Consider the following 14,639-nt stretch of genomic DNA (forward strand, 5'->3'; position numbering starts at 1 on the left):
AGCACTCAAGCAAACACTCCAATTAAATGGTTGATAAGGAACGGCTGGCCAGGCTGTCGCTGCGTACCATATAAGATCAGTTTAACTTTAAAACTGACCTTCACCGTGCCCACAGCAGTTAAAGTAATTAAATGAATTTGTTCAAATAATGACTTTATCCACAAAAACGTTGCTGTTTAACGTAGAACAACCCTGGAGACATTGTCAAGTTTAATCGCCCATGAAATAAACTGCAGATAATCTGCCACGTTGCCTGCTCGTCTGTGCACACATCATGTGGTACATTGTTTCGTGGTCCGCACAAACATTATAACTTTATTTTTAAAATGTCCATTTTTCACCAGATTTGCTTTGGTTCGCTGTAGAGCACCTCACAAACTTGTAGAGTGTTTGGGATATTGTTGTCACATGCACACAATGATCAGTCTTTACCATAAAGGCCTGCAGCTCCTTTAAAGTTGCCATTGGCCTCTTGTCCACATATGAGGGGCGAGAGTGAGGAGGTGGCCTCTCTGATCAGTCTCCTCCTTGCTTAGTCATCCAGTTTGGAGGGATGGCCTGTGGTCTTTTGAAAGCTCCATGGGTATCATGGTTGAGTCTTTGCTATGAAATGCTCTACCCAGCAGAGGAAACCTACAGGAACAGCTGATTTTATGCTGAAATAATCAGAATCACAACAATTTAACACAGGTGTATGATTTTGAAGGTGATTAGTTACATCTGAGCTAATTTACAATTGCTACTAGAAGGGGGACGGACACATCCGACAAAGATATTCTAGTTTTGTATTTTTAATAATTTTCTGAAATTTGGTGGAAAAAGTCTCATTTAATGCAACTTAATTATGGGCTATAAAGGCAACAAAAGGTGAAAATTTTGAAAAGGGGTGTAGACTTTCTACAGGCACTGTATATTTACACACATATATACGTATATATATATATATATATATATATATATATATATATATATATATATATATATATATATATACGTATATATATATATATATTTTTAATAAACAGGATTAAATTCCTGTGTGGGGCGAGTGTGAAAAAAATTGAGTATTCAACCCCTCCAAAGTTTTCACATTTTGATTCCAGCTGAGCTTATTTAATGATGCTTTCAAATCAAATTTAATCTATGGAGTCTTCACAAACTACTCCAAAGTGATAAAGCTAAAAAAAATGCATATAAAATGTGAATAAGTTTGATTAACAGAGAAATCAGATAATTCTTAGTTGCATAAGTATTCAACCCCTTTGCCTCATTAACCAGACAGTAAATCACTTCAGGAGCAAATTATTTGTTTCAAAGGTTATAAAACAAGTGTAATATGTTTCACCTGTCTGTAATCAGTGGTTTAACTTAAAAAATTAAGTTTCCCCACTTATCAAAGGAGTTTTAAGGTGAAACTCACTTGATCAACCAACAAGGCAAACATGAAGACCAAGGAGCTTTCCAAAGATGTCAGACAGAGTGGTGGAAAGTCTGGTGTTGGCTTGGTGGTTAAGTTAAGGTGGCTGGCTTGGTATCTTAGAGACCTGAGTTTGAGCCCCGTTGGCCACTGAATTAATACCAGGTGGGGATGACTCAACCTGTTATCCTTCTGAGGTTGGCGAAATTAATACCAGTGTACTAGTATCGGGGCACAGCATCAGCAGCACAGTTACGCCCGAACAAAATGACAGCTACCCGGCAGCCAAGCTGCCATACACAAGAAGAAGATCGAGTGGTGGAGAAGCACCGTTCACGAGAGGGTTACAAGAAGATTTCAAAGTCACTCATTATCCCTTTGAGTGCGGTGAAATCCATTATTAAGAAGTGGAAAATGTATCATACCACTTCGACTCCACCGAGATCAGGTCTCCCATCCAAACTCTGCAGCTGGGCAAGCAGGAAACTGGGTCGGGATGTCACAGTAAATCCAACAATGACTTTGAAAGATCTGCAAGGCTCTATGTCTCAGACGGAGGTCAGTGTTCATCAATTATCAATATCCCGTTCCGTTCACAACGTTGATCTCTTTGGACAGACGACAAGAAAGAAATCATTACTGAAGAAGACACATCTCAACACTCGTATGGAGTTTTCCAAAAAAAAAAGCATCTTAATGATATTGCAGGGATGTGGAGAAAAGTTTTGCGATCAGATGAGACAAAGATTTAACTTTTTGGTCTAAATTCAAAATATTACGTCTGACCAAAGCCTAACACTGCACATCACCCAGTCAGCACTATCCCAACTGTCAAGCATGGTGGTGGCAGCATCATGTTAGGGGGCTGCTTTTCATTAGCAGGGACTGGCAAGCTTGTCAGGATAGAGGGGACAATGGACGGTGTAATGCACAAGAGAACCCTTGATATGATGAAAACCTGCTCGAGTCAGCCAGAAATCTGAAACTGGGTCGTAGATTCACATTTCAGCAGGACAATGGTCTCAAGCATAAAGATAAAGCCACACTGGAGTTGGCTGAATATGAAGAAAATCAATGTTCTTGAGTGGTCCAATCAAAGTCATGACTTGAACCTAATTGAACATACAAGTATACGGCAAGACGTGAAGACTGTAGTCCAACAAAGATCCCCATCAAACTTGGCAGAACCAGAGCAATTTTCACGTGAAGAACGGGTCAAGATCTTACCATCTCACTGTGCAAAGCTCGTCGAGACCGACCCAGAAAGACTCATTGCAGTCATTGCTGCAAAAGGTTCTTCCACCTAGTCCTGACCTCAGGGGTTAACTACTTTGTTAACCAGTGAATTTTGATCAGTACATTTTTTTTTTTTTTTGCAGGTTTTCCTGACATGTAACCTTCTTTAACTATAACAGTGCTTCATTTGATCTCTTCAGTTATGAATAAAAAAGTTCATTTGGAAACTTTGTTGATATATAATTCGTAATTCATCTAGATGTGGAGTTATTGGAAGGGGGTGAACACTTTTGCAGGACACTGCATGTTAATATCATGCTTCTCTCCTCTGATAACATCATGCTTATCTACTCTGCTAACATCATGCTTATCTACTCTGATAACATCATGCTTCTCTCCTCTGATAACATCATGCTTCTCTCCTCTGATAACATCATGCTTATCTACTCTGATAACATCATGCTTATCTACTCTGATAACATCATGCTTCTCTCCTCTGATAACATCATGCTTCTCTCCTCTGATAACATCATGCTTATCTACTCTGATAACATCATGCTTATCTACTCTGCCATCTCCTTCAATACTCTCGCATATTTATCCGGCCCCAAAGCTTTATCTTCTTTCGTCAACTCCAAGAAAGACATGGGGTGTGGGAGGCATGGGGTGGTGTGGCAAGTGTGGGTGATACATGGGGTGCAGAGTGTGTTTGAGGTGAGGAGGGGTGGGTGACAGACTGGGTGTGATTGGGGCAGATGAGTGTGTGGGCAAAGGTGGGGTGGCAGGCTGTGCGAGTAGTCATACTGCAGTTGAGGGGGTTTCAAAAAGGGATGATGGCATTAGGGTTGTAGTGAGTGCAGTCTGTTGGGAGTGCTGTGAGTTTGTAGGGAAGAGGATTGTCGTGTGGATGATGGGGTTGGTGATGCAGGTGTGCATGATTGTGAGCGTTGGATGGAGAGGGTGACCACGGAGATAGTTTTTGTCGGGGATGAGGGTACTGAATATGTGGACACCTCGTTCTGTAGAGGGGATCAATAGAAGGGGTTCGGCGAGATTCACGGTGGTTCTTGAGAAAGAAATTGGGACCTTTTTAGATGAGAGGCTGTGGATCTGGTTGGAGGGTCAGGGCAGCAGGGGATGGTTAATGGAAGGCACTGGTTGAAGGTGTTTTATATGAATGCCATGAGCTTGAATGGTAAGATGGAAGAGCTGGAATTCTGGGCCTGGCTGGACTCATCTAGAATGGATGGCTAGGGGTACGACATATTTACTGTGAGACACGGCTTTGCAAGCAATCCAACTGAGACAGGAATTAAAGGCTACATGGTTTATAGGTGTGATAGGAAAGAGAAAACAGGAGGAGGTGTGGCAATCTGAGTGAGGGATGACATTGTATTGAGAGAAAGGCATTACGTTAAGGAGGGAATTGATGGTGAGGATTCTGTGTGGATGGAGATTAGAGACAGCAAGAATAGTAAGAAACTTGGAGGATGCTTTTATCGGGCTCCTGGTGCGAGGGAAGAGCAGGAAATATGGATATGTGAATAATTTAGAAAGACATGTGGTAAGAGAGGAATATTGATTATTGGGGATTTTAAACTGCCGTGGGTCCTGGAACATGGGAAAGCAGAGTGGAAGAGTATTTTCTTTCTGAAGGGGGGTAAGCAGACAGCATTGTGACAGGCAGCAAAGGTAGATCTGATAGAGATCTTTGAGATTATGAAGGGTACAGAAGAGTGTTTCAGCAAAATAGACAATGAAAGGACCAGGGTCCATCGCCTGAAAGCAACGAAGAGGAGAGTTAGGACAATGATAAGGCAGTGGTGTTTGAGTCAGAGAGTCGTGAATGCATGGAATGATCTCTCTGGAAACGTAGTGGCAGCTGAAAGAGTAGATAGGTTTCGGTTGAAATGAGATAGGTACCCAGATGCGTTGGAGATAGAGGGGGTCCAGGGATCTCGTGTTTGTGTCGTGCAGTCATGACGAGTCCAATGGCCTCCAGTGGTGTCAAAATTCCTTGTAAATCCTTGCAAATATGTATGGAGAGGAGTTATTTAATAAATTAAAAAAGGAAGGCAAAAATTAATCGACTTGAAGACAATGAAAGTTGATGAAACAAAAATTAAAGTACTTCTTCTTGCAAATGCATGAAGGGTCAGTAATAAATTTACAATTTGGCTGATGGGTGGCATCATAACTGTGGCACGACAGTGCTGCTGCTGATGCAGTGCCCCCCCTTTAGTTTAGAGCAGGAATTTGGAATTTGTTCATGGTGCCGGCGATAACCCGCTTACTCTTCGCGAAGGACACGGTGAGATCTTTAACATCCACAAACAAATTCTCGCAGATGGGACAGGCTTGCTGCGATGTTGTTAATTCGAGGGATGACGCACTCATTGTTGCAATGTCCTGCCTCCGAAGCACCAATCCGAGAGATTGGAGACGGATCGTTAATTAAACGCAGACTAGACAACTAAGAGGAAAGTGTGATCCCTCTGCACCATCCTGCTGATATTTTCAAATATAATGGTGAAAATATTCATCAGAGCCCGAGGCTTCAATACGGTGTTATTGACACCAGAGTAATTTAGGCATGCTTACAGCATGTCAGGTGCAACACAGTGACAATATCAAAAGGCAAAATTAATGGCTATTTGTTCCTGTCTGCAATGGGATTAATTATTTATGTGACAAGTTTGGTTAATGCTTGTAAGGGGATTCATTACTTCCAACTTTGGGCCTTTGTGGACGAGTGTGATCGATGTTAAATGGAAATTCACACAAAAAAGGGGGAGGCCATTCATCTGGAAAGCCAATAATCATTGAATCGGTGTTAAGTCCGCAAGTAAATGAATGCTCCTGGAATTCATTGCTTTAAATACGATCGATATATTTTAATCACGCAACCAAGAGGAAAATATGAAAGACCGTGGGAGCGTAACACTTGTACTCGTAGCGCATGCTCGGAAACACAATCGTTTAAGACCCCCACACTCTGCGGTGGACTGGGCAAAGTTGCGTTGCATTTCCCTCATCAATATGGGTTCGATTCGCAAGGCTGTTCAGGGTGAAAATGGAAACGTTCATGATTTGTCATGAGTGCACTAATACAACTGCACAATGGCATAAGTTTTGAGGTGACACCTTTAGCACGGAAAAATGCTCAGGAGACAATATTTCAAAAATAAACAAACAAGAGAAAGACGTCGTGCAGAGCACGATACTTGAAAAATCCACCCTCCCCCCATCCTCTACAAAGGTTGCCATGGATACATCAAATTGTCCATTTCATCAAGATTAAAAATGACAATCTTAATCAAAGCTCAGGTCAATCGGATGGGAATCGATCATTTTTCAGATTGAAATTGATGATTTTAGAAGTTTGACCTTGAGGTGATCTTTTGACCTCAAAAAAGTTGCTTTCTCAATTCAGTGATGGACTATGCAAATCGTGTTCAACTTTCAAGTTAATAGGATGTAAACGGACAATTTCTCAATTGAAAATTTGATGATTTTAGAAGTTTGACCTCGAGTTGACCTTTTGCCACCCCCCCCCTCTCCAAAGGTTGCCATGGATACATCAAATTGTCCATTTCATTAAGATTCAAATTGACAATCTTAATCAAAGCTCAGGTCAATCGGATGGAAATTGATTAATTATTTTTCAGATTGAAATTGATGATTTTAGAAGTTTTACCTTGAGATGACCTTTGACCTTTTGACCTCAAAAAAGTTGCTTTCCCAATTCAGTGATGGACTATGCAAATCATGTTCAACTTTCAAGTTAATAGGATGTAAACAGACAATTTCTCAGTTGAAACTTTTATGATTTTAGAAGTTTGACCTCGAGTTGACCTTTGACCTTTTGATCTCAATGACAGTTGTTTTCCCAATTCAGTGACGTAACATGCAAATCCTGTTCCAATTTCAAGTCAATCAATTTCAAGTCAAAATGATGATTTTAGAAATTCGACCTCAAGATAACCTTTGATCTCAAATCAATCGGCTTCTCGGTTGAGAATACCTTGACAGAGTGGTGAAGTTTCGTGAAGATCGGTTTTAAATTGTGACCTGTAGGCGATTGATAGACAGACAGACTAACAAAATCGACTGACCAATGTACTTGGAAAAATCTTCGATTTTGCACGTAACAAAAAACAAACATAAACAAAAAGTATTCAGATTCTGTGCAAAAACATTTCATCCGGTTAGGTGATGTCTCTGGAGCGGAATGCAAACAGTTCTCCGGTCCAACCCAAAGATGTTCAATTGCATTGAGATTGAGTCCTTAGGCCACTGAGCTGGTGCCACAGAAACACAACTGTGCAGCTTGTTTTCCTGACTCAACGATTTGGTTTCACGTCACACAAGTAAAAAAATAATTCTAATAAAAATAATAATAATTCGGATCCGGCCTATCAGTGGAATAGAAAACATAAACTGGTCAGCCTGTCGGCTCCGCCAAGTGCCGTTCTAGTTGAGCACGTTAATCGATAATTATTATGACAAATATAATTACTGTAAAATTTAGCGAAAGCAGGAAACATAAAGGAAATCATTTTGGATATAAAGTTTGGGCTCACAGATGGATGAGTGATGTGATGGAGGATAGAAGGTAGCAGACTAAAATGAAGCAATGGGGGCAAAAAGTGGACGCAACAACAGGATCAACGGAAAGAAGGAGGAGACAGAAGAGGGAAGAAAACATAAAAACTGGCAAGTAAATTGGGAGATGTGGGAGAGATTTGATGAGGACAGCAAGGTCATGGGTCGGGAAGAAGAAAAGATAACAGATATGACTAAAACGGCACTCGGTAGAGCGCATACCTCCACCAAGCTGAACAGTTGACGTTTTGTCTCGCATTATGACTGATAGGCCGGATCTGCATCCGCACATGGACCAAAATCAAATCGGCTGCTTCTTGTCAACCACCAAACTCATCCATCAAGTTTTGTCATCATCTGTTCACAACTTTGTGAAATATCATGCTGTATATCGTTTTTGGCCCTATCTCTCAATAGTGAAGAATCACTTTGAAATTTATAAAATTCTCGTATCCAGATCTTCACCAAAATCTAATCAGTTTGTCCTTGTCACACACCTCACCTGTCCACAACTTTTTGAGATATCCTGTTCACAGACATACAAACAAACAGAGAAACATGGATGAAAACATCATCTCAGTCCACCTTCGGTGGCGGAAGTAAAAATGAGAGGGGGGGGGGAAGAATTGATGATGAGATGACACCAATAAAGATATGCCATTAATGGTGGAAACACTGCACGAGCTGAAAAATAACATTCAAGCACCAACTGCCTGTTGAGCTGGTCACATCCACAGAACATAAATCCAGTAGAGCCCGGATTCACACAACTGTAGAGTTGAACAACCATATACTGATGAAGTACGGCGATAACAACAAATCACAGTGACTCCACACTCACCGACACATATTTTTACTCTTGATGGACTATCCACTAATCCTGATGGCCCCAAAAAAATAAAGAAAATATACTAATCCTTTACAGTTTTTATGATTGTCTGGGTTACAAGACCAGCACTAATTTTGACCGTGCAATGATGTTATGAGAAGCTGTTCAGGTTGCGTTTTAAGATGCAGAATTTATCAAAATTGTATACATATTCAGTTGTTAATTCCATCACAATTCAAGGTCCCTGTTTAATCATGACACCAAACAATCTGAAACATCACGAGGAAAATTTGTGCGAAACGGTGAGCTTAATTATCGTTTAATATAATATATATGTTCCCTTACAAGGATGTCAATGCAGGGGGAGGTCATTATGCCTATCAAAGGCCAGCACCAGTGTTGCCAACATGTGGTTGTTTGCCGGTGCTTGATCCTTCATAAATGATGAGAATCAAGTAAGGAAGCAGCACGTGCCATTTTAAAAGTCTTTCGTATGATTCGGATGCGATTCGAATCACTGGCCTTCCAGATTCAGTGAGGACGCTCTCAACATTTTGCCACAGAGTCTCAATCCTTGTGAGTTTAGGAGATCATATACTCCAGTAAATGTCCAAGAGATTGCTGCGCTTTAATAAGGAGAATCGAGCTTGATTGACACTGGATTGGATCAACAGAACAGTGATCGAGGCAAGCCAATCACCATAGGAAGCAAGGAAAAGTTGAGGTTTCAGGTATTAAACCTGCATCGCAGCAAAAAAGGTCTTGTGGTCTTTTGTGAACGTATTTTGCCGACGAAGATTTACCACCCAAAAGCGAAGCTTATCATTGCTTCCCATAGCAATTAGCATACTTTGATCAACATTCTGTCAATTCCTTCCATTGTTCTACCTGTCCACTAATGTAGAACAGCACTTGTCTTCATGATTAAGACTATTTTTTCATTCCGTCCTTTTTTTATTTGAAAGCTTTCTCGAAGTAGCTCAAACAGAAACCCATAAATCACACATCAGATATTCAACCCAGTGCAGTAGAAGCAAATGAAGCAGATTTTGATTGCAAAATAGTACAAACTGACGATTTTGAGCAGCAAGCATTGGGCATTGAATCAGTAAAGGAGGGACATATTCATGGTGAGGAATTGATTAGGCTCACCAGCAATGCAATTCAAAGCAGAAAGTCTTACATCTCCAGAAATTTGACAAACTTTGACAGACTTGTCAATGAGAAGGTTAAATCAAGACTATCCAAATAAAATGCGAACGCGATTCCCACGAAAAGGCAAAATCGGCCAGTTAACACTTTTTCAGCCATTAAAAGAAATAAGAATGTAGATTAGGGATAAGAGTAGTTGAGAGCATAATGGAGTACTTGCGTGCGGTGATAAAAAAAAAAAAAATATATATATATATATATATATATATATATATATATATATATATATATATATATATATATATATATCAGAAAAAGTTTTAAAATGGAAACTTTGCACCATGGCCACCTTTGAGCAATCCAATTTCGTGCCTCCAGTGGCATTCTCCGAGAGCCAATTTGTGCAAACCATGATAGGGGCAAGGCAAAGCCGTGACTCAGAAATCAAAACACAGAGCTACTTAAAAAAAGAGAAACTCACTGAATCGGCTTTGCCATGGGTTTTCAAATACTCTCTGTACTTTTCATTGACATGGCTTTCAAACCTGAAAAAGAAGAAATAACAATTTTAGGGAAGGCAAAAGTACTGTTCACCAAAGGTGAAGGTTACAACTTTTATTATTTCAGGTGTCATTTGTACTATTATTTCAGCAAATGCCAAGTGAGAGCGACATGGATTAAAGGCTAAGAGACCAAGAATGTGATTTAAAAAACAGGCTGTCGGTGTGCTCGAATGTGACGGCACACTTGCTCACAGCGTGTTTGCAGTTACAGCAGGTCTGTTAACCATGGATCTGCACCGCCATGAAAAACAGAGCTCCATTCATCTGTGATGCAGTTTTCAGGGTGAAGCATTCAGCAGTGAACATTATTTCGGGGCAGTGTTAATCCGACTGTCCATCGGACTTGCCTTTATTGATGAACATAATTTTAGGGTTATTGCTGTTCACTACCCTTGTGTTATGCTGTGTTGCACTGTATTTCAATGAAATATGTCTGCATTATGGCTAAGTGAAAAAACAGAGGAAACAATAAACCGGGTCAGTGTTCGAGCTAAGGCCTAAGTCACATTTGCCACGGCGGCCGTGGGGTCTCCAAAATCTACGGCCACTAGCAATTATAGGACGGCCGCAGTATTTCCACAGTCACACAATGTCGCAGTCACATATGTTTTTTTTTGGGGAGCCGTACGGCATATTTAGAAATTGTGTAGACCCAAAACGTGCGGGTGCCGTACAGTCTTTGATTTGATGTCGCACGGTGACCTTAAGGGGGCCCTGCGGCGGCCATAGAATTTTCAAGACAGACGCAAGGTAGCCTCAAGGTGCCCACAAGGCGACCGCAGGGGGGCCCTAAGGCGAACGTGTGGTCAGACGGACAGTAACGAGTGGGTTCATTTTTTTTTTTTTACCAGTTTTTTTTTTTTTCGGCTTGTCGAATTGCTACGGCGAACATAGAAGTGAAAAAAGTTATAACTATGCGTTATAATTCCACGGTGACCCCTACGGCCTGTAAAAGATAGCCAAATGGCGCAGGGCCACCCTGAGGCCACCGCAGAAACTCTGCAGCCGCCGCACGTTTCTGTCAATTCAGAGGGCGTACGGCCGCCGTATCCTCGCCGTAGAGCAAATGTGACTTAGGCCTAACCACCAAACCGTTTTCTGATGATGTCCACAACTAAAAGTCAAAACTACTTCAAGAGCCACGAGCCACCTCTTCCTTCAATCCTCACCTGTACTGCAAACCTCTTTCACTCCACTCTAACAGCACCCTCTACACCACGTTTCCGAGAGAAGCTTCCAAAAATAATTATATATTTATGGCTAAAGTGCAAAGCCCATTTGGTTTATTTATTATGATGCAGTATCAATTACATATTATGAGAAATAGTAATTAAATATCATCTCCAAAATTTAGGTCGTGCAACTATTGTGTACAACATTTAGAGAAGTATCCAATGATGGAGATCAAAAGTGAAGAGGAAAAATAATATCATATGTTAATCCAAGTGGAGAATGAAAAGTTTTTATTATGATGATAAAAGACAAGATTGAAAGTTGTATGTTGTTGTGGAAATGACTCCTGAAGGTTAATAAAGGCTTAATATGGTATAGTTATTTCCTTAATGGATGTTTAGAACCAGCGTAAAAGATTAAATGTGATATTAGACAGGCATCACCATCATGTTTAGAGACACCCACCCTGTTGTCTGTGTCGAAAAATCCCAACCCTATTGACCTTCTATTTGAGGTTTTTACCTTCCGAAATCGAGTGAAATGCCGGGAGAGAGGCTTTGCCCCCACTCACTGGCGAGGACACAGACCAATAGTGGCTGCGAGAGGAAGGGCTAAGTGCGTCATCTGAGCAGGTGGGGACCGAGGGTATAAAAGCGGATGCGCCAAGCAGAATAGGAGGAGATGCCTGGATTTAGACTGGATAGAAGCAGCATCGGGTCTTGCATAACTGCACGCCAGAGCTATGCCCCTGCCCACCCGGCTACACTCCACCTCCTCGCAAGTGTGTGATGGCATGCGAACCACAACTGTCAAAAAGGCCGATTCCCAGCTGCCACTGACATTGGTTACTGTATGCCGACTGAAATCATGCACACAGTGTCCTGCTAGGCATCGCCCTGTATTTCCATCCTGTCAGCTTCTGTGTCTATCTCTTGTGGTGTGAACGCTAGGGCCCAAGGGCATAAGCTGTTTGAGGATATTCCGTTCATCGTTGATTCGTTGGCGGGGAGATCAGATCGTGGATAAAGGGGTTAATAATAATAATAATAATAATAATAATAAGTAAAAAAGGCATAAAATATCATAGCCCTGTTGTTTTAGCAATTGTGCTGCATGGAGATAAAGAGGGAGCTCTTATTTATTTCCAACTAAAATGGCCACCAGTCTACCAGTTGGCCATTGTTGATCAGATCGCAAAATAAAGTGAGGGGCACATGTATGCCATCATGTACTGTGCTTGTGCCAAGTTTGAACAAAATCAGACCACGCATGCCTGAGAAACAGTTGGGGACACATTTAAGTAACAAAATGGCCACCAGTCGGCCATCTTGGATTTGATGTCAAAAAAAAAGACGAGGTGCACATGTAATCCATCATTCATTATTTGTGTGCCAAGTTTAAACAACATCAGTCTGAAAAAATGGTTGAGGACGTGTTCAACATCGGGGTTTTTTTCAACTAAAATGGCTACCAATCAGCCATATTGCATCTGATCTCGAAAAAAAGTCATGACACGCATATGTTTCCCATCAAGTGTTGTCTCTGTGCCCAGTATGAATAAAATTGGTTCATACATGTCCGATATATGGTTGCGGATGCACACGCACGCACGTGCAGACACAAAAATCGAGACCAAATCCAGAAGCCACTGTTTTGCACTTCGTCCAACAGGGGGGGCGAATAATAATAATAATAATAATAATAATAATAATAATAATAATGATGACAAAACAACTCTTTTCAGACTGTCAGGCACATCGGGATGCTGAGGCAGTTTCATTGGCAAGGAGCACAGTCCTGGACAGGTCACCACTCTGACACAGATTACCCTGAATGGTTATTACCCTGTTAGCTGGAACTCATTTTGCCAACCTCAAGAGGATGACAGGCTGAATCAAACGCACCTGCTGTTAATTCAACAGCCTGGCAAGGGCTTGAACTCAAGACCCTACAATCTTAAGCCAGCCACCTCAACCATTAAGTCAACACCAAGGCTGGATAAAGGGGTTATTGTTTAATTATTACTCTCACTGAAGGAGAGGGTATTACATTTGGGTCCGTTTGTTCGTCTGTTTGTCTGTCGTCAGTTTGTTTTTCCGCACAGAATTTTCGTGATTTGTTTTTTTCTGCAACCACTTGTTGAATTGAGAAGAAATTTTCACTATTGGTGCGACGACTCAGGTATAATGTTTTAATTATAAATATGACGTCACAGGTCACGTGGTGTGGCAGCCATGTTGGATTTACCCTAAAACGTATAAAAAAAAATCTTCTTCTCCAGAACAGCTGGAGAGATCGGGGAGAAACTTCCTCACAAATGTTCCCCAAGCCATGCAAGTACAAGTTTGTTGAGGAATAATTGACAGCTCACATGGTTTTGCAGCCATATTGGATTTAAGAAAAATATTAAATCATATTTTCTCTGGAACCGCTTAATCAATCGACACAAAACTTCACAATCATGATCTCGTGGTGATGTAGAATAAAGATTTAAAATTTAAAACTTCATCGGACACATGGTCTGGCAGCCAAAATTATTTAATATTTTTGATCTGGGATGTTTTTGATTGTTTTTTCTTTTTTTTTTGAATAAGGCTCGCTTGGCTGTGCATGGATGGGTTTGAGTGTAGAAGAGTAGCACCTGAAATGTGAATCCTATCCAGGTTCCTCCTGATGACTTCATCTTTGCTTTTTGCTTGGTCGGGTTGCTTCTCATTACTCCAATACAGGACTGTACCAATTTGGTCTTCCATTTCATTTGAATTGAATTTATTTTAATCTCATTCTGAATTCAATTGAATAATTATAAAATATGTCATGGATCAGGGTCAGGTGTCCAATCAAAGCGGGGTTGCATCAAAGTGGGAGGTCTTGGTACCCGGTCATCACTGCCAGCAGTTATAAAGTGGCAGTTCTAATTATGTCTCTTATTAATTCCATAACACACCAGCACACAAAATACACGACAAAAAAACTACACAAACACCACACAAAACAAGTCCTGGCGAGGGTCTGCAATCTCTGATTGCTCTTTTTCTTGTTGTTATTTGTGATTGCTTCCTCGTGTTCCCTCCCCATGCCATCAATTTGTTTCAAATACACTTTGTCTTGGGTGAATTTTGGTTGTCTTGGTGGCTTGAATATGTCCCGTTAAGGGTTGATTGTTCACAGTCTCAATACCGCGAGAAGACCATGTCACATGGCCTTCAGGTTTGCTCAGCCTAATTAGATCAAGGCACATGACGCCTACCGGCATGACATTCACGTGGTTTGGGGATTCCAATCTGCAAGGTAACATTGCTTTGGACATGGGGATCCAGCAGGGAGTTTGTGAAGCGTTTGACTTTCGCATTTGCTTTGACCCGACTCACCATGTTCGACCCGGCAACCGGAATAACTGATGACTATCACAAAATGTACAGTATATGCGACACCTTTGCCTACATAAGATAATGTTTAGGTGTTTTTTAACCAGAGATTTTCTGAAATGTATTGTTACGGATGTTGCCTCGGATAACTCCAAAAGGACAGAGTTGAGGACAAAAGGACAAAAGGACAAAAGGACAGATATAACCTACAATCCTCAACTCGGGCTGGATCTTCACACCCAGAGTCAGTTTACCATGACGGTGAGTTCAGCGTGGCAGACAGGGAACCGTGACAG

At 41.1% G+C, this 14,639-nt stretch overlaps 1 protein-coding gene across 2 annotated transcripts in view; it reads right to left on the minus strand.

Moving 5' to 3' along the window:
- IFT172 (intraflagellar transport 172) overlaps nt 1-14,639 on the minus strand; it is a 445,633-nt gene that overhangs the window by 134,992 nt on the left and 296,002 nt on the right. For both annotated transcript variants that reach the window (XM_085896864.1, XM_085896871.1), the window contains exon 38: nt 9,721-9,784. In XM_085896864.1, coding sequence (XP_085752990.1) covers nt 9,721-9,784 — 64 coding nt within the window. The remainder of the gene's footprint in view (nt 1-9,720; nt 9,785-14,639) is intronic.

This window comes from Eptatretus burgeri, chromosome 1 (genome assembly GCF_056783735.1).
Source record: "Eptatretus burgeri isolate ZD-2024b chromosome 1, Ebu_testis_v1, whole genome shotgun sequence".
Classification (NCBI taxonomy): Eukaryota; Metazoa; Chordata; class Myxini; order Myxiniformes; family Myxinidae; genus Eptatretus; species Eptatretus burgeri.